At 37.6% G+C, this 22,638-nt stretch overlaps 1 protein-coding gene across 33 annotated transcripts in view; it reads left to right on the top strand.

Moving 5' to 3' along the window:
- The window catches only part of Para (sodium voltage-gated channel paralytic), a 47,766-nt gene that overhangs the window by 12,205 nt on the left and 12,923 nt on the right, over positions 1-22,638 (top strand). For 2 of the 33 annotated variants that reach the window (XM_083040895.1, XM_083040889.1), the window contains 21 exons: positions 523-614; positions 1,322-1,534; positions 1,921-1,981; positions 2,085-2,394; positions 2,602-2,898; positions 4,669-4,725; positions 5,599-6,051; positions 6,335-6,428; positions 6,513-6,581; positions 8,665-8,939; positions 9,054-9,227; positions 9,357-9,707; positions 9,932-10,166; positions 11,674-11,805; positions 12,170-12,302; positions 12,380-12,504; positions 14,459-14,718; positions 14,812-14,985; positions 18,261-18,383; positions 22,047-22,169; positions 22,377-22,571. In XM_083040895.1, coding sequence (XP_082897021.1) covers positions 523-614; positions 1,322-1,534; positions 1,921-1,981; positions 2,085-2,394; positions 2,602-2,898; positions 4,669-4,725; positions 5,599-6,051; positions 6,335-6,428; positions 6,513-6,581; positions 8,665-8,939; positions 9,054-9,227; positions 9,357-9,707; positions 9,932-10,166; positions 11,674-11,805; positions 12,170-12,302; positions 12,380-12,504; positions 14,459-14,718; positions 14,812-14,985; positions 18,261-18,383; positions 22,047-22,169; positions 22,377-22,571 — 3,946 coding nt within the window. Of the gene's footprint in view, positions 1-522; positions 615-1,321; positions 1,535-1,920; positions 1,982-2,084; positions 2,395-2,601; positions 2,899-4,668; positions 4,726-5,598; positions 6,052-6,334; positions 6,429-6,512; positions 6,582-8,664; positions 8,940-9,053; positions 9,228-9,356; positions 9,708-9,931; positions 10,167-11,673; positions 11,806-12,169; positions 12,303-12,379; positions 12,505-14,458; positions 14,719-14,811; positions 14,986-15,720; positions 15,844-18,260; positions 18,384-22,046; positions 22,170-22,376; positions 22,572-22,638 lie in introns of all 33 variants that reach the window. The other 31 variants (XM_083040916.1, XM_083040914.1, XM_083040906.1 and 28 more) reach the window with 24 other exon arrangements.

Raw genomic sequence — 22,638 nt, 5'->3', positions numbered from 1 at the left:
AGTGGGAGAAATAACTGGAACTTGAGAAACTATTTTGTCTCTTCGAGAATGCAATATAATACTAGTAAATTAAGGATACGAGACGGCGTGAAAAATTGTTTTATTTATTTATCGAATGAATCCTTTGAGACACGAAGAAAAATACAGAAATTACAAGAATGTCGGAAAATGTATAACGAAGAAGTAAAAGAAAATAACGCAATCGAATTTGCTTTATAAATTTGTTTCAATGTCATAGCTTCAAAAGTTATCGATGGAAATAATGCAAATAATCTTGGAATCCGTGGCAAGCGGCGCACGGCTGTGTTACATTGAATCGTGCATGCAGTAATAGCTACCTACTTTACGGTTTATACATTTGCAGTTCGTGCAGACTTTTTGGTAGGCCATAGGAAATGTAGCGAGTAAGCGTTTGCGTAAAAACTACCACTATTTCCCCAGCCCCCCGATCTCTTTTTCTTAACTCGTTTTATCTTTTTGTTTGTATCACTGTAATGTGTGTGATGTTCGGGTGTATTGCAGTTATGTGACGATGGGCATAGATCTAGGCAACCTTGCCGCTCTCAGGACATTTCGAGTCCTCCGAGCCTTGAAGACTGTCGCTATTGTACCAGGTATGCTTAGAGATAGAAGTGGTTGTAGACGCAAATATATATACACATGTAGTGATCCTAGATACAAGCTCCGCGATCGTTGTACACGTTTTCCGTATCTCGTCACACGTTTACAACAGTTTCATTTCACTGCAGCTTCTATCGCTTCCCTCCCTCATGCGTCGTTGCCACCTTCCATTTTTTCTCCACTTGGCATCCGGTATTTTCATATTTGCTCTACGAAAATCCAGTCTCTCTTCCAGGTTTATTTCTTCTCTGTTTCTGCTTTCATTTCTTTCCCCTGTTCTCATTGTATAAAGTATCGATTAATTCGATGCGCTTCAAATTTTTTCGGACGGAGACAAAAAAAAAGCTTGATCACATATCATGTCTGATTTATCGAAAGAAAGATCTCTTTGACAATTATTAGTTTATTTTTTATCTCGATTATAGGAGCGTACATCGAAAAAACGCGTGCGTCGTGAGATGCTCTCTTCCCTCACCGTTTAAAATTAAATATTTTTTCTTTCGTTTTTTTTTGTTTCTCTTTTTTGTCGAGTCTTCCTACAGATACTCATTTCACACTTCATCCACATGCCTGCCTCAATCGAACCGCCATCTCGTTCGCACGACAAGCCGATCGGTGTCTCTCCAAGCTGCCGCCGAGAGATGTTGTTACAGGCCTCACACACTGAAATCCACTGTATCCTTCTATTCTCATTGTCTAGGTCTGAAAACCATTGTCGGCGCTGTGATAGAATCCGTGAAGAACCTGCGCGATGTGATAATCCTGACGATGTTCTCCCTCTCCGTCTTTGCGCTTATGGGCCTCCAGATTTACATGGGGGTCCTCACGCAAAAGTGTATAAAAAACTTTCCTGAGGACGGCTCCTGGGGTAATCTCACCGCCGAGAATTGGGATCGATTCAATAGTAACGAAAGTAAGTAGCGTCAAAGTCGCAATCATTCGTGAAAATCCGAAAGTGTACAAGTCCGAAAAATCACTTGAGATCGGAATATAATGAAAGAAAAGAGAATGTTTGAAAGATTTCATGTTTTCTAAATTATTGCTCATGCAAATATCTTGTTTGAAAAAAATTCACAAAATACAATCGGTGGCTATAAGCCGTATGATATTTCAGTACTATACCTTTAAGCTTAAATGTCAACGTTAATGAAGAGCTTTGTGCGAGATAAAACGAGATGCAATTATTTGTCCGACCAATTGATTGTTTCATGAAAGTCACGAAATGTTTTTTTTTTGTAAAAAATTAATTTCCGATAAACAATTATTAAATTGCGCTTTATCGTTATCCGTGTCGTGCAGCTAATTGGTACGTGGACGAGGCCAAAAATATGCCCTTATGCGGAAATTCATCGGGGGCGGGGTAAGTCGATATATGTGACTCGCTTATCGAGTTCGTCCGCTTGCAAGTATATCGACGCGAAGAAAGTTCGTGCGAGAGGTAATATTTTTTCCGACGATTATAGGCAGTGCCTTCCCGGCTACACGTGTTTACAAGGATACGGCGGTAATCCGAATTACGGTTACACGAGCTTCGACACTTTCGGCTGGGCATTGCTCTCCGCTTTTCGTCTCATGACTCAGGATTATTGGGAGAATCTGTACCAACTGGTGTTAAGATCGGCCGGACCATGGCACATGCTCTTCTTCATCGTAATCATCTTCCTCGGATCCTTCTATCTCGTCAACTTGATCCTCGCTATTGTCGCGATGTCATACGACGAGTTGCAAAAGAAGGCTGAAGAGGAAGAGGCCGCCGAGGAGGAGGCTATGAGAGTAAGTGCCAAGAATTTTGACATTTGATAAAATTAATTTCTAAATAATTCTTCGAAATTTCGCAAAAATTCAACTGCAATTTTTAAACGATCGAAGATGAGTTTATTATTTCACGAATTTGAGTCTTATAAATTCGTGGATGGGGAGAGAGAATTGGAAATAGAAATTGGAGGAGAGAATCCATATATTCGCGATGTATGTTGACAGGAAGCCGAGGAGGCTGCGCAGGCGAAGGAGAACAAGCTCGCGGCTCACGCCGCGGCGCGAGAAGCTGCAGCCGCGGCGGCTGCAGCAGCTGCAATAGCCGCGGAACAAATCGTCAAGTCCCCGTCGGATTTTTCGTGTCACAGTTACGAGCTGTTCGTCGGCCAGGAGAAGGGCAACGACGACAACAACAAGGAGAAGATGAGCGTACGTTCGATCGAGTCCGTCAGCGATCAGAGGCACATCAAGCAGATTAACAACAACCACAGCGCTGCCAATAAAGTGCGAAAAGTCAGCGCCGTAAGTATCCGGCTGTTGGGCGATATATATATATATATTATACATACATACATATATATATGTATCGACCTTCTTCCGCGTCGTTTGACGTAATGTACCGTGTTGGCCCCTGTTATCAACCTTACAATCTCCCGACCTCGCTCCTACGAGAGCAACTTATGCGAGGCTTTCGATCCGACTCGACTCGTCGGTCGACTTTGCGATTGATCGCGAAATTTGGAGAATCCCGCTCGCTTCCAAGTCAGGTCGAAAGGTCACTTTCCGAATATATATATATATAGGACTTGATACGTATTTATTAACTCGCCTATCTGTGTGTGAGACGGAAACATCTCAGATCAGTAGAGAGAAATGATGAATGTAAATCTGGTTAGGTGAACTTGGTAATAACTTACGTGCTGCTGTTACGCAGGTATCGAATGAAGATGAAGCCAAATATATCCGATAGGATATTCTTGCTAATCAATTTTATCAGGACTAGGAAAACGTAATAGAGGGTGATAGGCGCGATCAAATTAGAGTGCCTAATTTGATATCTCAATATCTTTTAACGTTTGTCTTAATGCACAGCAAAAGGAAAAAAAAATAGCCGCGACGAGTCGAGCCTTCCCGTACATATTCACTCATGTAGCATGCTTGGCGTATATAGGACGTCCCAAAAAATATTTATCTGTATAGCAGGGTTGTAACTATATACATAGATTAACGTAGCAGATGTGCGCGTCTGAAAAAGATTCGAATTTTTATGTCCGTGTAATTGGCGCGGAAATTTCATTGATTGAATTTCTGGCACGTCGTCTTGATATATTTTAACGAATAGATGCTGACAATTCTCAGCCTCTCTAAGAGCTCTGCTATTCTCGTACATCTTTTTTGGGGATTCGCTACAAAGCTCGTATATCATGAGACCCTTTGGATATATATGTATATATACATATGTATAGGTGGCTTTATACGCATAGAACCTGTCTCCCTCTCATTGATCGTTCGCTCCAGTTATAAACGTAAATACATACATCTTCAACGTGTCGAGTATCACTGCTTCGATGTTGCGATTGCGCGTAGTTGTAACGCGCGGAACAGTGAATTTCGGTCGTATCGACACAGAGCATACCGGACATACATCCAATTCAATCCCGTTTTACGGAGCCCTGCATGCAGAGAAGTATATGCTGTAGATTTAGTATCTCTAGGATGGGGAGAGACGAAATATCGGCTGTTGCTTAGATCGATACTTGCTCGAAAAAGTTATTCGCCTAGAGAGAGAGACACAGTAATTTCAACGAAAATGCCAAGTAATTTATTCTTTTATTTATTTCTTTCTTTTTCTTTTCTTATTTAATATGTATGTATGCAAACTTTGAATTGAGATAGCAAAAGATTCGATCGAGATAACGAAAAAATCAATAATAATGTACCTCGCGCTGATGTATATGTATGTACATTCGCTCTGACTGATTGACGCAATCGCCGATATATCTTCGTGTCTTTACAGATTCACATCTTTTCCTTTCTTTTTCGCTAGATTCGCGACTTGTCTCCCTTGACGAGCGACAAGAATATTTTCTTTGCGACCCCTGTAATTTTCTTTTCCACCCCCTCCTTCCCCTCTTTCTTTGATCTCTCTCACATTTACAATGTTGTGTTGTGTGTGCTTCTGCAAGTGTTATGTATCATACTCTACCTATTTCGAGTGCCTCGTTGGTGTACACATTAGATTACGTTACGAGCCGTTTGGTAGGAGATATCTTTTCTTGTTTTTTTCTTAAGGTCCCTCGCGCCGCTAATGGCCAGTTTACTTATGCCTACCAGGAAAGTCTGCGGAAGGTACGTGTGTCACGACGTGTGTCTATCAGCACCGACCGTACGTACACTAAATAGCACCATAGGACCCGATCACGATCTCTCACAAATGATATCATCATCTCGAGACCGGCTGTCATTCATCAATGCTCCGCGCGTTACGACAACGCAGTTGTCGAAGGGACGATGTGCCTTATATAAATTTCGCTTCGTTTCGTTTCCGCCTCGTCACGAATTCCCGGCTCGTGACAAGCGCGAATCATCACCGGTGATCGATCGTTTCGCGCCTCTCCCGCGTAATAACGAGTCAACCGTGAAATACGCCTGACACGTTTGGCCAAACGTTCATTCTTCTCTTTCAATCCACTCTTTTTCCTTTAATGAGTCGCGTCGAATAGGAATGATCGACGTCGCATGATAGAATTTAATTACCGCGACACGATATTCACTTGGAAGATGACCAAATAACTGAATAGTTAAAATAGGGAAACGGGAGATATCGTACGGCTGCAGCTTGTTCGAAGAGTCATTTGCTGTGTAACAATTTAAAACACCTTGAAAATTCCTAAAGATACATTTTACCATATTTTTTCCATCATTCGAGAACCGATAGTACGAGAGATCTACTTCAAACGACGCTTACGAAAATATTCACGCATCACAGCTCGTGACTCTTCAAACTATCCGTCAAGCGTGTGGCTAGGTTGCGATCGATTTCGCGAGCGTACGAGCGGGAAATGTCACAATCGTCCCGAGGGAGAGTCACTCCGTCGTAGAAAAAGAGCTAGGAGGAGAAGGAAAGAGAGATAGACTGGTCCTCGCTTTCTGGAGAGAAGAACGGAGAGAGAGAGAGAGAGAGAGAGAGAAAAGCGGTGGACCGCCTTGTTGTAATTTCAGGCGAGCCTGAGCCTACCCGGCTCACCGTTCAATCTGCGCCGCAGCAGCCGTGGCAGCCACCAGTTTACAATACGCAACGGTCGCGGCCGATGCTTCGTCCCGCCTGGCGGCGACCGGAAGCCCCTCGTGCTGTCAACGTACCTGGACGCCCAGGAGCATCTACCCTACGCCGACGACTCGAACGCGGTCACGCCTATGTCCGAGGAGAACGGGACGATCGTGGTGCCGGTGTACTACGCGAATCTCGGCTCGCGTCACTCGTCGTACACGTCCCACGCCTCGCGGCTCTCCTACACGTCCCACGGCGATCTGGCGTTCCCCGGTATCCGCGGCATCGACAGCATCGGCAAGCAGCTCACCAAGCAGGAGCAGATCCTCAGGAATCGGACCAACAAACAGACGACGCCCGTCAACGGCCACGTCACGGACAGCAATCAGAAGTCCTATCACTTCGTAAGTGGTCCTTCAGTTATACAGGATTTCTATAAGTCTGTTGTCCTTATATTTCGCAAACGGCTCAAAATTGAAAGGGGCTACTAACTTTCTTAAAAGAGTAGCCCTTCGAACGAGGAGAACGTTCGTACACGTATTTCGCCGTTTTTTCATCATTTTGAGCCGTTTGCGAAATATAAGGGTGACAACAGACTTTATTGAAACCCTGTATATATTCGCGAAGATCGCGAGTACAAGGATCGATAGATAGAATTATTTGAAATCGTTCTGTGAATTTTTTTAGGAGACCGATCTGGAGGATCCCATGGGCAAGACCAAGCAACAAGACAATCCGTTTATCGAGCCGTCTCAGCAGCACAGCGTGGTCGACATGAATGGTGAGATTGACATGCAAATTGCTAAATAATTAGCGAGTAAGTCTCTCGAACAATTGAAACTTATTCTTTGTCATTTTTGTGCAGACGTGATGGTGTTGAACAACATCATCGAGCAGGCCGCGGGCCGCCAGAGTCGGACACCGGAACAAGGAGGTAATTTCCTCTCTGTCCGCATTTCCTTCGCCAAGAAGGCATCTCAGAGAAAATATATAGTTTTTTTTCTCTTTTTTTAGTACTATTTATTTTCCGTTTATACTCCCCGTCGCAAATGTATATATCCTGTTTATCGTGCGATAAGCATCCCCCGCCGCTCGATGTACATTATGGTTTTAAAATTCTCCCGTCACACTATTAATACTCCCTTGCGTCGGTATCTACTTTGCTGAATATATACCTGAATATCCCGCGCGCGCCTTGTACATAGTGTGACAACAGATCGAACAAGTTTCAGAGCTTTAATGTTTCAACCCAGCCGACGCCGCAGCCGTAAGATCGCACGCGTGTTTCCTTCGATTTTCGTTTACGATTGAGCATGGTGTGTAAATTGACACTATATACACATATATGTATAATACATATATATATATATATATATATATATATATATATATATATATATATACAACGGATTGATATAACACGATATTGCCAGCAAGAAAATTTGATATCGAGTGTCTGAATATAATGAATAATGGTAAAATAAACGCAGGGTATATTGTGCCTCTTCTGAGCAGCGTGATGCGACGAGAAAGAGTCACGATTTTGCGGCCTCGATGGGCCTTCGAGGGCGATTTGTGAGAGTAATTTTTTTTGGGGAAACAGAGTTTATGCTCGTTTCCTGCGACATGACACAGATTACCACCTTCGCCGCAGCTGCACGATCCTGGTCGCTTCATGCTTCTTTCGGATTATCTCAATCTTCGATACTGGGCGTAAATAATTCACGCGGCAGTTTCCGAAAAATATATATTTACCTTCAAGATACTTTTTTCGCTCTAAAGATATCAATACATTTATGTATATACGCTCTGCATTTTAATTTTTTATAAATATTTTTAAAAAAATATGAATACAAATAATTTGGATTATAAAGTTTATTTTATAATTTGAAAGAGGAACAAAATTTATTTTATATATGTCCTCGATATATTTTTTCCTTCTTATTCTTTATCGATGATTGAGAGGTCTTATTTATCTTTTATTTCCGATACGAAACTGCAGCGATTTTGGTTAATCTTTCGATATTTTGCACGTGCATCGCCGCGTTGCGGTGTACTATCGTGTTTGTTTCTCGAGTGCACAATACGATGAGAAATCAGTCTATTTCGAAAAAAAATAGAGGTATCCAGCAACGCGTTGTTAGCAGTCGCGAAAAATATTCGGTCATCTACTGAGATTCAAGTTTTTTGCACGCAAAGCAATAAATTGCACTTTCGCTTCATTGCGTCCGCGAATTTCGTCAACGCAACGAAAACAGTACTTTTCTGAAGACTCCACGCCGACTTGCCGCTTGATTTGAGAGATACACAGTGTGTAACACCGTTTGTTAACTGTATTTAATTGTCAAATATTTGGGTTACAAAGAATTCCACGTGGTTACGTTAATTTTTGGTTGTCATTAATCGCTTAATTGCAACAATGCATAAGATTTAATCCTTTCGCCTGAGATACACATTTCTTTTAAAAATCAGGTCGTAAGCAAGATTTATATCTTCTAAGTTTAATTGTATTATCGTAATAAATAATTTTTGACTTAATTTAATTTTGAGAGAAGAAATGATAAAGAGATTAATGGCGAAAGTATTAAAATAAAAATAAATCATTTATTTAAAACGTAATAATTAACGTTAAGTTCTCGAATGCGTTTTAATGTTATATTATTTATTGTATTGCACATAATTAGTGCACGATGATGTTTTTGTTTTAAAAAAATCATTAATATAACAATACATACAGCGATGTGTAAGTCTTTATACAAAAGAGAGAATTAATAATTTTTTAAAGATTTGTTTTATATCTCAAGATATTTTAAGTATAGCGCATTTTATGTATTCAGATTTTTTTCACATCGACTGAGTGTGCGTGGGTGTGTGCTTTTTTAATTTCGCCATGCTTTCTGCTTGACTGCCTGCTTGTAAATATAATCTGTGATCTCGAAGAATGAGAGCCTGACCAAAGAAAAACCTCTTTCCCCAAAAAGAGTGGTGCCAGACAAAATTACTAACGCGCGTTACAGTTTCGACCTATTACTTTCCGACAGACGACGATGAAGAAGGGCCTACGTTCAAGGACAAGTTATTGGCCGGAATGTACCGTTGTATCGACATCTTTTGCGTCTGGGACTGCTGCTGGCTCTGGCTCGAGTTTCAAAAATACGTGTCCTTGTTGGTCTTTGATCCATTCGTAGAGCTCTTCATCACGCTCTGCATCGTCGTCAATACGCTCTTCATGGCGTTGGATCATCACGATATGGACAAAGATATGGAAAGAGTTCTTAAATCTGGCAATTACGTGAGTATCGCCAAATTCAATATTGTTTTATTAAAAAGATAAAAATATATACGTCTCTGCAAGATTCGAACATTTCTAACGTTATCGATATATATATTTTAATTGAAATTCTAGTTCTTCACTGCAACATTCGGTATCGAAGCGACTATGAAGTTGATAGCGATGAGCCCGAAATATTATTTTCAAGAAGGCTGGAATATTTTTGATTTTATCATCGTCGCTCTTTCGCTTCTGGAGTTGGGTCTGGAAGGTGTGCAAGGTCTATCGGTATTACGATCATTCAGATTGGTGAGTATCGTATTATATTATACATCTTTCTTTCCATTGTGTGCATTTTTTATATAATTTATAACTTCAATAATCGATGAGTGATTTGACGAATTAAATGAGCCGAAAAAAATTAATGATTCTTTTCAGTTAAGAGTGTTCAAGCTGGCTAAATCGTGGCCTACGCTGAATCTGCTGATCTCCATCATGGGCAGAACGGTGGGCGCGCTCGGTAATTTGACGTTCGTATTGTGCATCATTATCTTCATCTTCGCCGTGATGGGTATGCAGCTTTTCGGCAAGAATTACGTCGACAACGTCGACCTCTTCCCGGACGGCGATATGCCCAGATGGAACTTCACCGATTTCATGCACTCTTTTATGATCGTTTTCCGGGTGCTATGCGGAGAGTGGATCGAGTCCATGTGGGATTGCATGTTGGTCGGCGATGTCTCTTGCATACCATTCTTCTTAGCTACCGTCGTCATCGGTAACTTGGTCGTAAGTATAAATGCAAAATCTTTCTTTGACAGTATAAGTTTTAAAGTCGATATAAAATACTCTTCATTTTATATGAGAGAGAGAGAGGGAAAATTATAAAAAAAATCTTGCCACAATTTTACGCTTGTCGATATTGTCGATGCAAAAATCAACACTCGATTCAATTGTCAATCGCCGAATTGATCGAATCATCGATAAACGGATGTTACTTTTCCACGGAACAGGTCCTGAATCTCTTCTTAGCTCTGTTGCTCAGCAACTTCGGCTCGTCAAATCTGTCAGCCCCGACCGCGGACAACGATACGAACAAGATCACGGAGGCGATCGATCGCATAGCGCGTTTCATTAACTGGATCAAGCGAAATGTCCTTGCATTTGCTAAAATGATGCGAGCCAAATTCACCAATCAGATATCCGATCAGGCGCCAGGTGAGGGACCGTCCAACAGTTGGAAAGAAGGTTTATATCCAATCAGATCGCTTGCTGTGTGCGCTGTGTAGTTTCGTGGCACTGTCTTTCAGTTTTCGCTTTACACTTCTTCTACACGTTTGACTAGTGCCAGTCGGCGATCAATCGTAATAGAACGTAATAGTACGCGATAATGATCAACGAGCTATAATTTAAAGAAAGATTCGAACAAGCGAGATTCAATAGTTTTTTCCTGCTCTCAAGATCACAAATTGAATACGTTATTTTACATCGTTTTACTTTAAGCGTTTGATGCATCTCTATCGATTTATCAATCCTATAATGATATTAATGTAAAGCATATGTATGTACATACGTCGGCTGGCACATTCGATTTATTACGCAGACTCTTTCAATTTTACTTGGTTTGCTATTCTGCTCCGTTAAAAATCAACGTATTGCATTGTAATAAAATTTACAATGTAGTACAGACTTACGATCTGATACGAATAACAAAAGTTTCAACTGTTTTTTTTTTTGCTCGGAATCAACCGAGTCTAGTCACCTTATATTTAATAACTTTCGAAAACAACGAAAAGAGAGAAAGACTAATAATTTGATGTTTAATACACACTGGTGGGATTAATTGGGAATTAAGTTTTGTTTCGCTGATTAGCCGCCTGGCAGTTATACGTTGCTATGCATTCTATTTTGGGAACGCATTTTACTATGTAATTTCAGTGAATGAAGTTGTCAACAATGAAGTTGGTCGTCTCTTCAGCGGGATTTATCATTAAGCAGAAAATTTAGACATGTATATAAGAACTTGCGTGATGCGTGCCGCATTTCTGTCAACGAATATTAATTATCTATAATCTTATAATAATTAGAAAAGATTTCTTGGCAATAACGGATGCGTTGGCACAGAATGTTCTAAAGATGTATATGTATGATTTTGTCTAAAGGTCAACAGATTGAATTAAGAAAAGCTTTTTCAAACATCATGTATTTTTAAAACTTCTCATGTGTGTGTGTATGATGATCCATAGAGGAAATTACATTTCTTTATTTCGATTAAATTTACTTAAGCATTACATAACTGCGCCATTGGCAAAATCATGATTTCCAACATTAATTCTGTGGTTCGTTTATCTACGAAAATGCTAGAAATCACTAAAGATTTTTCACAAATATTACATATGTCAATGCAGCAGGTATCACGCATAAAATAATCTACAATGCAAATCGAAATCGCATCGTTTCCAAAACGAGTCATCGATATCACTAAATATAAGTGACACTACACGATTGCATGCAAACAATGTCATCATGAATCCTGATTCCTCGATCCGACGTATTTGGGGATCGCGACGGAAAACAATGCCTATACGTGTATGTGAGAAAGGAACATGTATACATGTATATGTATATACCTATGTATGTATATATATTGAAAGAGAATTTTTATATCTGTATAATTTTCAGCGCGTTCCGATTTGTTTTCCGATACGAATCTCCTTTTATAAGAGCGGGTTAGAGATTTTGTATAACTGTGCAGATGGGATTGATCGCGATGGGGACCTAGATCTTGCAGATGGCGAGTTGGACGCATACAGAGACAAGAAGAGCGCAAAAGAGCTTAACCAGCTTGAAGTTGCCATTGGCGACGGGATGGAGTTCACCATTCATGGTAAGCGCATCGAAAACAACAAAAGTAGAATCTCCGATGATAATAATAATAATAATAATAATCCTCTTGTCTTATGTGATCAACAGAGAGCCTGACGTGTGTGTTAAAGTGGATATAATTTTATTTTATAAACTTTTTCGTGCACCTCTTAGTGTTTTGCTGAAAGAATTGCAGAATCTACTCCATAATGAGTTTATAAACTCTCATGATATAGAAATTTAAAAAATATTGTGCAAATTTTCGTTTCGTCTTAAAGACCTAGAGAAACATTGACATAGTTTTCATTATAAAATTTTAAATTTCGCAAAACGAAAGATGTCACTGTAGCGTGATTAATATACCGAATCTGCTTTTCTTTCTAAAGGAGATTTGAAGAACAAGCTGAAGAGGGGCAAGCTGTGCATGAACAATACGAAAGTTATCGCGAATTCAATAAATCACCACGATTATAGGCTCGACAACGATTATATTAATCAAAACGAGGATGACACCATCAGGTCGGTTAACTCTTTCCTAAATTATTAATCTGTAATAACTGTCAAAAGCGTTCCTTATTCCTTTATTTCTTCAACAGTAATAAATCATATGGCAGTCACAAAAATCGAGCATTTAAGGACGAAAGTCACAAAGGCAGTATGGACTCGCTAAACGGCGAGGAGAAGAAAGACGCGAGCAAAGAAGATCTGGAGCAGGAAGAAGGTAATTCTGATTTAATTTTGAGATTTATATAATTCTGCGAAAATTCTTTGAAAAATTGGAAAGAAATATCGAACGGCAATCGCGAAAGAAACTTATTGTGGACGTTTTTCAAGAATCCAAGAAAAATAAGAGTTATAATATTTTAAATTCGATTAATATTTTTGACAATTATCAGCTGATTTTTGTCAAAAAATATTAATCGCGGATAAGATATTATAACATATTATTTAAAACATTAATATTTTAATATTTTCAACATATATACACCCCCATTACCGCTCCAGAAATGTTATAAAATAAATAGTTTCTCACTCACCGATACGTAGAATAGCGGAGTTGTAGTACACAGCACACATTGATCTGAAAACAAAATATTCAAATTATATATATATACGTGTGTGTTGAATATCTCATAAACAATGTAGTTTAGAAAAAATGTTTTAATATTGCATACCTCACAGTTGCTCCGCTGTCGCCCGATGCCTCCCCGGGCCTCCTCCTCCTCTCTTGGTCCTTCGTAGCACTCACGACACTCGCGAAAATACGAATAATTACGATCGCCCGATACTTTACACGGCACTCCCGACACGCGAAACTTTACACGGCACTCCCGACACGACGCGTGAATCGCAATGCTACCTGTAACAAATAAAATACATACATATATTAGAATAATCTTATTATTTCGCATTATAACATACACAATATAAATATGTAAGCTAGAATTAACGATGATATATCCACGGATCGCAACATTTGCGCGCGTGAAAACAGATTAAGTTGGGTTATGTAGGCAAGAGATTTTGCATCGAATTTTTCGCGAAATATGCGCTTCGAACAATTACGACTACATATTAACGTTGAAATTATGATATATGTATGATTGATAAATATTACAATACAAAAGTTAGAAATCGTTTCTAACGATTATGCTTACTAATTAATCACAGCGGGACGCAGCTCGAACTGCCTGATACTCGCGGCGTTTCGGTAATGGCCGCGGCTACAAACATCGGCAACTTCACTCTAATAACGCGCGCGCGACCGCGCGATACAATATACATGACTTAATATTAATAATTAATTAAAACTCGAAAGAGATTCGTTCGAAAAGATATAGCTTTAGAAAGAAAAAATATTAATCGAGAATAAGGTATTATAACTTATTATTTACAACATATTACTATTTTACCATATTATTATTTTTAGATTTAATTAGCAAATTATAACATACACAATATAAATATAAATAGGTAAGCTAGAATATTTAATTAGCAAATTTTATTAATATTTTTTGACAGAAAAATCAGCTGATTAAGAGACATTGAGAGAGAGAATGTCTCTTTCTCCGCAATAATATTTTCTCTCTCGTATTCATAGAAATGTTTTCGAGATGTCTTGTGTATTTGAAGCTTGATTATTGTAAAAAATAATTAATTTGGATAATTTGTCAGTGCATCTACCGAGCAATCACAACGTCTAATTAATGTCTAATATTACTACTGAAAAAAAATTAATTGAAGCTCTACATGACATATATATGATTAAAGCGTCAGCTGATTAAAGCGTTAATTTACTAATTAATTTTTTTAATAATGTTATAAAAATTAAAATAATATAATATGTATTAAATAATAGGTTATATAATACTTTAAACTCGATTAATATTTTTGACAGTTATCAGCTGATTTCTGTCAAAAAATATGAATCGCAGATAAGGCATCATAACATATTATTTTTCCAATATATTACTATTTTAATTTTTTAACATATTATTTTAAAATTTAATTAGCGCTTTAATCAGCTAATTTCTCTGAAAAAATATTAATCGAGTTTAAACAAACTTTATATTATTTTTTTTTAAATATTTTTTTAACATAAAACCGAAGAATGGCGCGCGCGTAGCGCGCGCTTGTATTGTTCTAGTTAAAAAAAAAAATTCTGTAAAATTCAGATTTAGAAGACGAGGGCGAAGAAGGGGACGAGCTCGACGTCGAGATTATACACGCGGACGAAGATCCTATTCAACCGAATTATCCTTCCGACTGCTGCCCAGAAAACTGCTACAAGAAATTTCCATTCCTGGCCGGCGATGACGACGCTCCGTTTTGGCAAGGTTGGGCGAACCTGCGATTGAAGACCTTCCGGCTGATCGAAAACAAATATTTCGAGACTGCCGTCATCACCATGATCCTTCTGAGTAGCTTGGCCTTGGTAAACTTGTCGTCTTATTTCTTGTGTTTTCTTTATCATTCGAAAATTTACGTCGAAAGTCAATTAATCGACCGATGACCGAACGATTTACAGGCTTTGGAGGACGTTCATCTTCAACAACGACCTGTCCTACAGGACATATTGTATTACATGGACCGAATATTCACTGTGATCTTCTTTCTCGAGATGTTGATCAAGTGGCTGGCTCTAGGATTTAGAAAATACTTCACAAACGCCTGGTGCTGGCTCGACTTCATCATCGTCATGGTAAGTCACTTGTTTTTCTCTTCAATATCGCAATTATGAGAAATGTTTGATTTTGTACAACGTGTGCAATTGATGCCGCCCGGGAAGCTTGATTTAATGTCTGCAAAGGATTCCCTCAATAAAGATGTAGACGTATAAAATGAAAATCTCGACACGATAGAAGCTCAATTGCACACTTGGCAAATAATTTACGAGAGGAATCTTGTCGTTGTCTCGAATGGCTTCGTACAATTGTATTATCTCTACATCGATATTCACGTCATTTTTCGGAGAATCGTAAAATACGATATCGTAGCAATCTCATTAAGTTAACAGCAGTCAGCAATCTCGGTCGAATGTAATCGAAGTGATGAAAGTAAGTCGAAGTCATTCGCGATACGAGGTCGCAGAAAAATGCGCTCGTCCGTGCTTCGATAAAGAGAGACTTTAGATATTTATAAGTAAAAATTAAATGACATATTGCGACAGATATAAATAATTGAATATTCTATAGATATAAAAATCGCAGAGTCGGTGCACGGATAAATATAATTCCATTTTTATTTTATCTCTTCCCCTTTTCTTTCTTTCTTCTCCTTCTTTCATCCCCCTTGATCAACTAATGCCGAAGCGGTGGGAGCCGAGCGTGGAAGCTTCCGAGGTGGATTTCTCTTAATCTCTCGATCGTCATTAAGTATATTATTGTAAGAACTAACGCAGATTGTTTCCCGTCTGATGAATGTTTGATGAAACTAGCTATCACTGATCAACTTGGGCGCAGTCTGGGCCGGCGCAGCCGACATCCCGGCCTTCCGTTCCATGAGAACACTGAGGGCCTTGAGACCTTTACGAGCAGTCTCACGGTGGGAGGGCATGAGAGTAAGTCATCGGTCGACGAGGACTTAAAAGCGAAAGAAATAAAGCAAAGAAATTGAGCCTGTTATCGCAACGACGTTTGATGGATCGTACGGAGCTAACGGATCGATCGTTATATCACGATAGCACGTTTAATTTGTCCGAGCCGGGCGGAGCTCCGATTGACGAGGGACTGCCGGTTTTGCATGAATTGTTCCTTTTTCTCTAACTGTCTCTCTCTCTTCTTTCTTCCTAAGTAGTCGTGACAGTGTCGTGGCGATAGATCGGTTGCGAGCCAAGACTACTCAAAGTCGTTTTACAGGATCGAAGGTTTAAGCTTTGACTAATATCTCTCTCTCTCGCTCTCTCTTTCTCTCTCTCTCTCTCTCTCTCTCTCTCTCTCTCTCTCTCTCTCTCGATAGCAATAGAAAATTATTTATTTTTGCAAGACGCTACAATTTTTATTTGATTAAAAATGGATTATAATTATATTTTTTTAAATTTATGTAAAATATATTCAGTTCTTTTTCTCTCCCGTTTTCCCTCTCCTCTTCAGTTTCTTTTTATTCGTAAAGCAATTGGTGGTATCGAGAAGGAATTATGTATATTAATGTTCTGAATATAGTCAAGGCGGAGATCGTCGGATTCTTTAGAACGAATTGGATTGATTCTCGGCTCGATTCCGATCGATTGCGAATTCAATGATCTCGATGGAGCACGCTATCGATCCGTTGGACGCGGTACGAAGCTTCGGCTTTTGGAATATTCGTTGTGATAAATGGGAACGAGATGAAATCGGGAATAAATAGGAAAGGAATAGCTACGGCGGGTGTAGCTTGTGTATTACGGTGTACTATGGTGTGCTTACCGGATGTGCAGAGATACACTGGCGTCTCTACTTGGTGTCTGCACTGATACTGGAGTCATTGTCGTACTAGCTAAAGTCGCCTATGTACGCCTTTTTTCTAAGAGTCTCTTGGTACCAGTGATCGTTGTGCAAAATATACCAGTATATCTATATATAATATATGTATATATATGTATATACATATATTATATATATATGCTTTTTGTGTAGTGTAAAAACTTCCTCGTATGTATGTGTGCGCGCGTATGTGCGTGCGTATGGATGCCACGTGCGTCAATGCGCGCGATATGTAATATGTTTATCTCAAGACATGTAATATTTTTCTTAGATACATATTGCGACGCTCCAATGCGAGTATCATCCCGAAAATTTTGCGCGATTATTCTTTTTTAAATTATATTTAATTACTTTAAATTATAATTAAGATGTAATAATTAAGAGATGAGCGCGGATGTATATGTATCTATAAATTTCTTGTTCATAATTTTGCTCGCAAAATTGACTTTCGTCACACTAAATTAAAACGAGGGACTCGCATGGTGCGACGTGATCGCAAGTATGACAACCTTTTCGTCTGTTTCAGGATGCAGCCGATAGTACTTGTTCGTAACGATAATCCCTACCGAGCTGTTTGTCGTTCTATCTCTATTTCTGTCTTTGATTGATTGTGTGTGTGTCTATATATATATATATACACATATATATGTGTGTGTATATAAATGCATTCACGTACAATATATATGCACATACACACAGTCATGTATATCTCCTGATAATTGTTAAATGCTATATGTGCCGTACCTGGAATCTCTTTATATGCCTCTATCTCCCTTCTTTATACATATTTGTCGTACCTTATTAAAACGTCGTAGTCTTATTCTATAAGTACCGTCCTTCTCTTACAATTTTCAATGCCAGTTTTTCATTTGTGATACGCGTAAAACACATAAAAATATATTTACGCGAAACGCGGTCTATTTTCTAGAAACGTTTAAAATCTTTATACCTATTTCGAAGTAATTTAAATATTATTGTGAATAGTAAAATTTTTTGTTACTGATATAATTTTTTTCTATACATTGTACATTTATATTTAAATATTATGTATTGACTTTTATATGAATTTAAAAGGAAGTGTAAATAATTTTTGCGACATGCCGTTCAGCGATATACATATATCTCCCATATTTTTATATGAACCTTCGAAAGTGACGGTACTTATGGCAGAGTGATATAATATAATGTACATATGAGTATATATATATATCTCTATATATAGATAGAGAAAATGTCGATTCTTGACCGATCGACAGCCCCCCCCAAATTTTTCGTTTTTGTACAGATGTCCAAAATGTCTCGATCCGTCGAGGAGTCGAAGAAACGCCAGTACCACGTCGATCTCGGCCGTCTGTCTCTGACTTTTTTCCCTTCTCTCCTATCTCCTCGCCCTATTTATCCCGTCCATATAGGACGTTTCCTTCATCGAAATTGATCAAATCCCCCTCTATCTATCCCTCTTATCCACCCGTCTGTCTACCTCTCGCTGTGATTCGCTCTCGTTTCTCGCTCGCAGGTATCGCTCATTAACTTCGTAGCGTCGCTCTGTGGCGCTGGCGGGATTCAAGCCTTCAAAACAATGCGGACCCTAAGGGCCCTAAGGCCGCTAAGGGCGATGTCTAGAATGCAGGGGATGCGGGTATGTAACCCACCGTCTCAGCAGACCTTGTCACTCGCTATCTACGTCTGCCCCCGTTGGTGACGGCAGAGTCGAAACCTTCTCTTTCCCTCCCTCTCGACGGCACTCTACAATATCTGTCCGTCTACGTTCAGTTCCGGTACCAGTTTTCGAGCAATGTATTCCGCCGTTTGATTATGTTAATTATCCCGCGAAAAAGTGTCCATTAGGACAAATATTCTTTGATACGAATATCTACTTGTGGTCATTATAAATAACTGTAGTATAAAATCTTATTGCGAGGCTATAGATATAAAAATAATGGCGTGATCTCTCTTTGTAAGACAATTAATGTTGACTTATGACTGAATGAATCTTATTTAGAATTGTGATACGGAAGATTTAAAATAAATATTTGAAATTATTAAATAATTTTTTTTCTGATATTATAAAATTTGAAAATTTTAACTAACAAAAAAATTTACTGTAACTTTGTATTCCTGAGAGATACAGGAAAGAGTTTGCCAACCAAAGTAATGTGAAATTTTCGTCTCTGTGTGCGCCACACATCATTGAACCTGTTATTGATTTTTATTTACAGTCTTTTATAACTCATTGTTAGATTATATTTTTATTTCCGCTATTTCCAATTCTTTTTATTTTATATCGCAAGCGCGATATCGATACGTGTATTTTATTTGATTAAATTCTCGCAAGTGGCTGGGAACAATGATTCTCAGATTGAACTTGAAAGTCATCATCGTTTCCCTTCTTTTACACGAGAAATTCGATAGACAGACCGACCGACCACGTTCATCAAGAGCCTGCATTATTGTCAGTTATCATTTTAATAATTGGAAGTCATAATTATCTCCGCTATTAGCTTCGTATTTCTTAATCAGAAATGTTTAATCTGAAATACTTGGATTCTTCAAGTGACTGTTATTATATTTAATTCTGATTTTATTTCTCAATGTTTTTTAAGAAATATTCTTTAAGAGATATTCTTTATACTTTTTTAACAGAATATTTTTGAAAATCGTTTATATATATTATTGTAAATGTAGTGACATCCATTAAGCAATCTTTATGAAATGTTAGCATTTACATAAAAAATGGTTTCGTATTTCAATATAAAAATTCAGGAACTTTGATGTACGACTCTTGAAAAATTGCGATATCGTCGGTGCTGTAATATCGAAAACTCGATGTTACATTTTTCCTCCTGTTGCACGTGAATATGCTAAAATAGAGGCAGTCGCGCGAATGCACAGCAGAGCTTAGAAATGCGAATGCGTGGAGCAGCGCGTAGATGATTCGTCCACGAAATCGGTCGATACACTCACGAAAACACGCACCAATACATAAGGATACGCGCTTTTTATCTCACATACATTGCCTCTTTGATATACGTGTTGCGTCGTCTCATCTTCACGAAAAAAATGCTTTTCTATGTGTAAAATATTTACGGAAACGCATTCGAACGCGAAGATCGAGATGAAAGCATCCTGTATATATATCTCACTTCCCTCCACGAACTCTACCCTATATGATAGCGTGTCCATTTCAGAAGTTTGACGAGAAAAAAAAACCAACATCTCTATTCACATCGCATTTTAGGATTATAATATAACTGCCGAATTATAAAGTTATCTGATTATTGGACAGTTGTATTTGTGGTCGAATATGCGATATGAGTACGTATAAGAATATACTTTATTCTCGTCTTCCATTATACACACGACGCGACGTAGTAATAACTCGCCCTTTATCGCCATGATAATATATAATCACGAATATACATATTTCCTCGCAAATATACTTATCATACTTTTATCACATACTCGCAACACAAGGTCGCTGAGACACTGGGTGTAGTAATTACTGTCATGCCCACACCCTGACACTTCTTCTAATTTTACAGTAGCTCGCTGCAAGACGCTCCTCGGGGCGCTCGACATTTTATTTCTTGTCTTTTAATTTTGCACGAGACCACACGAAGATTTTTGAATTTATAGGATATCGCTGAATTTATATATATGATTTACATATATTCCCTAGGATTTTTAATTTGTAAAATTTGTGTATGCAAATCTAATTGAGAAAATTCTTCAAAGAATAATTTGCACAATTTTTATGCAAGTAATTCTAGGGGACATAATAATCATGCGGATCGAAAATTATCTAGAATTCTCAGTTGCTCCTCTTCTTTTTCAAACATTATATACTGAATGTCCTAAGAGAGAAGAGAGAGAAAATAAGCATTGTATTTAAAAAAAAAATCACAGTTCACAATTTCTAACTTCTTTCTGAAAAATTTTCATCCGCTTTAATTATTAGTTGCAAATACTTAACCTTTTGATATTAAACTTAATAATTATTTCTCAAACGAAGAACATTAGAAAGATAAGATTTAATTAGTTAATAGTATATTTATATTATATATAAGCTATATAAAATTTGACTTATTTTTCAATGTTAAAAAGCTGCTTAGTGCAATATCCAATATTACTGGGTTCCGAGGAAATAAAATTTGTATAAATGAGAAAGCGTTACGCATACATTGACATTTTTTTCTGGGATATTCTGTATATAAATTGCTTAATCATAGTATCCGTAATTGAATTGCTTAATAGATGTGAAAGCTGAATGCTTGCTCGCTTGCTTTCGTCAGCTTTTCGTTTGTGCAACTTGCATCTGCTTTACATGTCGAAATTACCTGTGGCTGCTTTCTTTAGTGTACCCGAATACTTATTAGATATAAATTACACAGTGCGCATATCAGTCACTGATCCACGATCACTCAAAATCACATTCACACTAATTCGATAAATTATTATATATTAGTTTTAATTTTTTTTTACTTAAATTGCATACACATTAATGAGAAAAAAAATAAGATAAAATAAAAATACGCGCAAATGTCTAAGTCAATACTTATGTAATGATTCGTATATACATATAATTAAAATAAACGAATTATTTATAAATTTTTTTTCTATTGATATGATAAGAAAGAATGACTTTTTGGTGTGTATGCAAATTGAAAATCGCAAAGTATTTCAATCGTCTCTATTTGACTTTTTATTCACTTGGTTCATATCTGCTTATAATACTGATATGTTGTGTCTTAAGACACGATCAATGAAAAAGATTTACTCAACAAGCTTGCAAAATTGAAATATCACGCACAGAATTAAGCTACTGCACACAGAAACGCAATATATATATATCAATTAATATTAGATTAAATTTTTTTATTATTGTATTTATATGTTCATATTAAATTATGGATATTTTTTTTATATGGAAGATAATTCATGATATATATTTCTAATAAATAAATTACGTATATGTTTATTAATAGAAAACTTTATAATCATTTATAATTTTTATATTCCACTTTTTTGTAAAAAAATTCAAAATTATAAATTCTTTCAAAAATAGAACCAGTGCATAAAAAAGTTTTCTTTATTTGAAAATATAAAACAGTTATATCAATCTTTTTCCCAAGTTTTTTTTAAAAATAAATAACTTTTATGTATTTTTAATCTCTTATTAAAATACGAGCACACATTACACGCATAGCGCGTGTGACAATCGTATAGTCGAGCATAGATGCAGAAACGTTTAATTAAATGTCAAAGCGTGATGTCGCGTTTAATCGAACTTCGTCTCCCATAGGTAGTCGTTAATGCCTTGGTCCAAGCCATTCCATCTATCTTCAACGTGTTGCTGGTATGCCTTATTTTCTGGCTTATATTCGCTATCATGGGAGTACAGCTATTTGCCGGCAAATATTATAAGGTATGTATACATTTTACATGTATAATAAATTAATGAATAATCTTTACGAAAGATTATCGGTATAGTTTAAACGATTTGCACAACTCGTTGTTGCGCGTGTATTTTCAGAATTTTTTCTCGAAAAATTGTAAAACTTTCGTTAAAAAAAAGAGGAAACTATTGTTCTTTGTACATTATAAAATTTAATTTTGAATTATTATGTCGCAGTGTGTCGATGCGAACAAGACGACACTCAGCTACGAGATAATACCGGATCGAAACGCCTGCTATACTGAGAATTACACGTGGGAAAATTCGCCAATGAATTTCGATCATGTGGGGAAAGCATATCTGTGCCTATTCCAAGTGGCAACTTTCAAAGGGTGGATCCAAATCATGAACGACGCGATCGACTCCAGGGAGGCGAGTATAGTTCTCGTATATAGCTTCTGTTTCTTTTTCATCGATATTTATTATATGTTTTAACGCG

Source organism: Prenolepis imparis, unplaced genomic scaffold (genome assembly GCF_030444845.1).
Source record: "Prenolepis imparis isolate NDT839.2.m4 unplaced genomic scaffold, iyPreImpa1.0 SCAF_6, whole genome shotgun sequence".
Taxonomy (NCBI): domain Eukaryota; kingdom Metazoa; phylum Arthropoda; class Insecta; order Hymenoptera; family Formicidae; genus Prenolepis; species Prenolepis imparis.
This window is presented reverse-complemented; position numbering and strand designations above follow the sequence as displayed.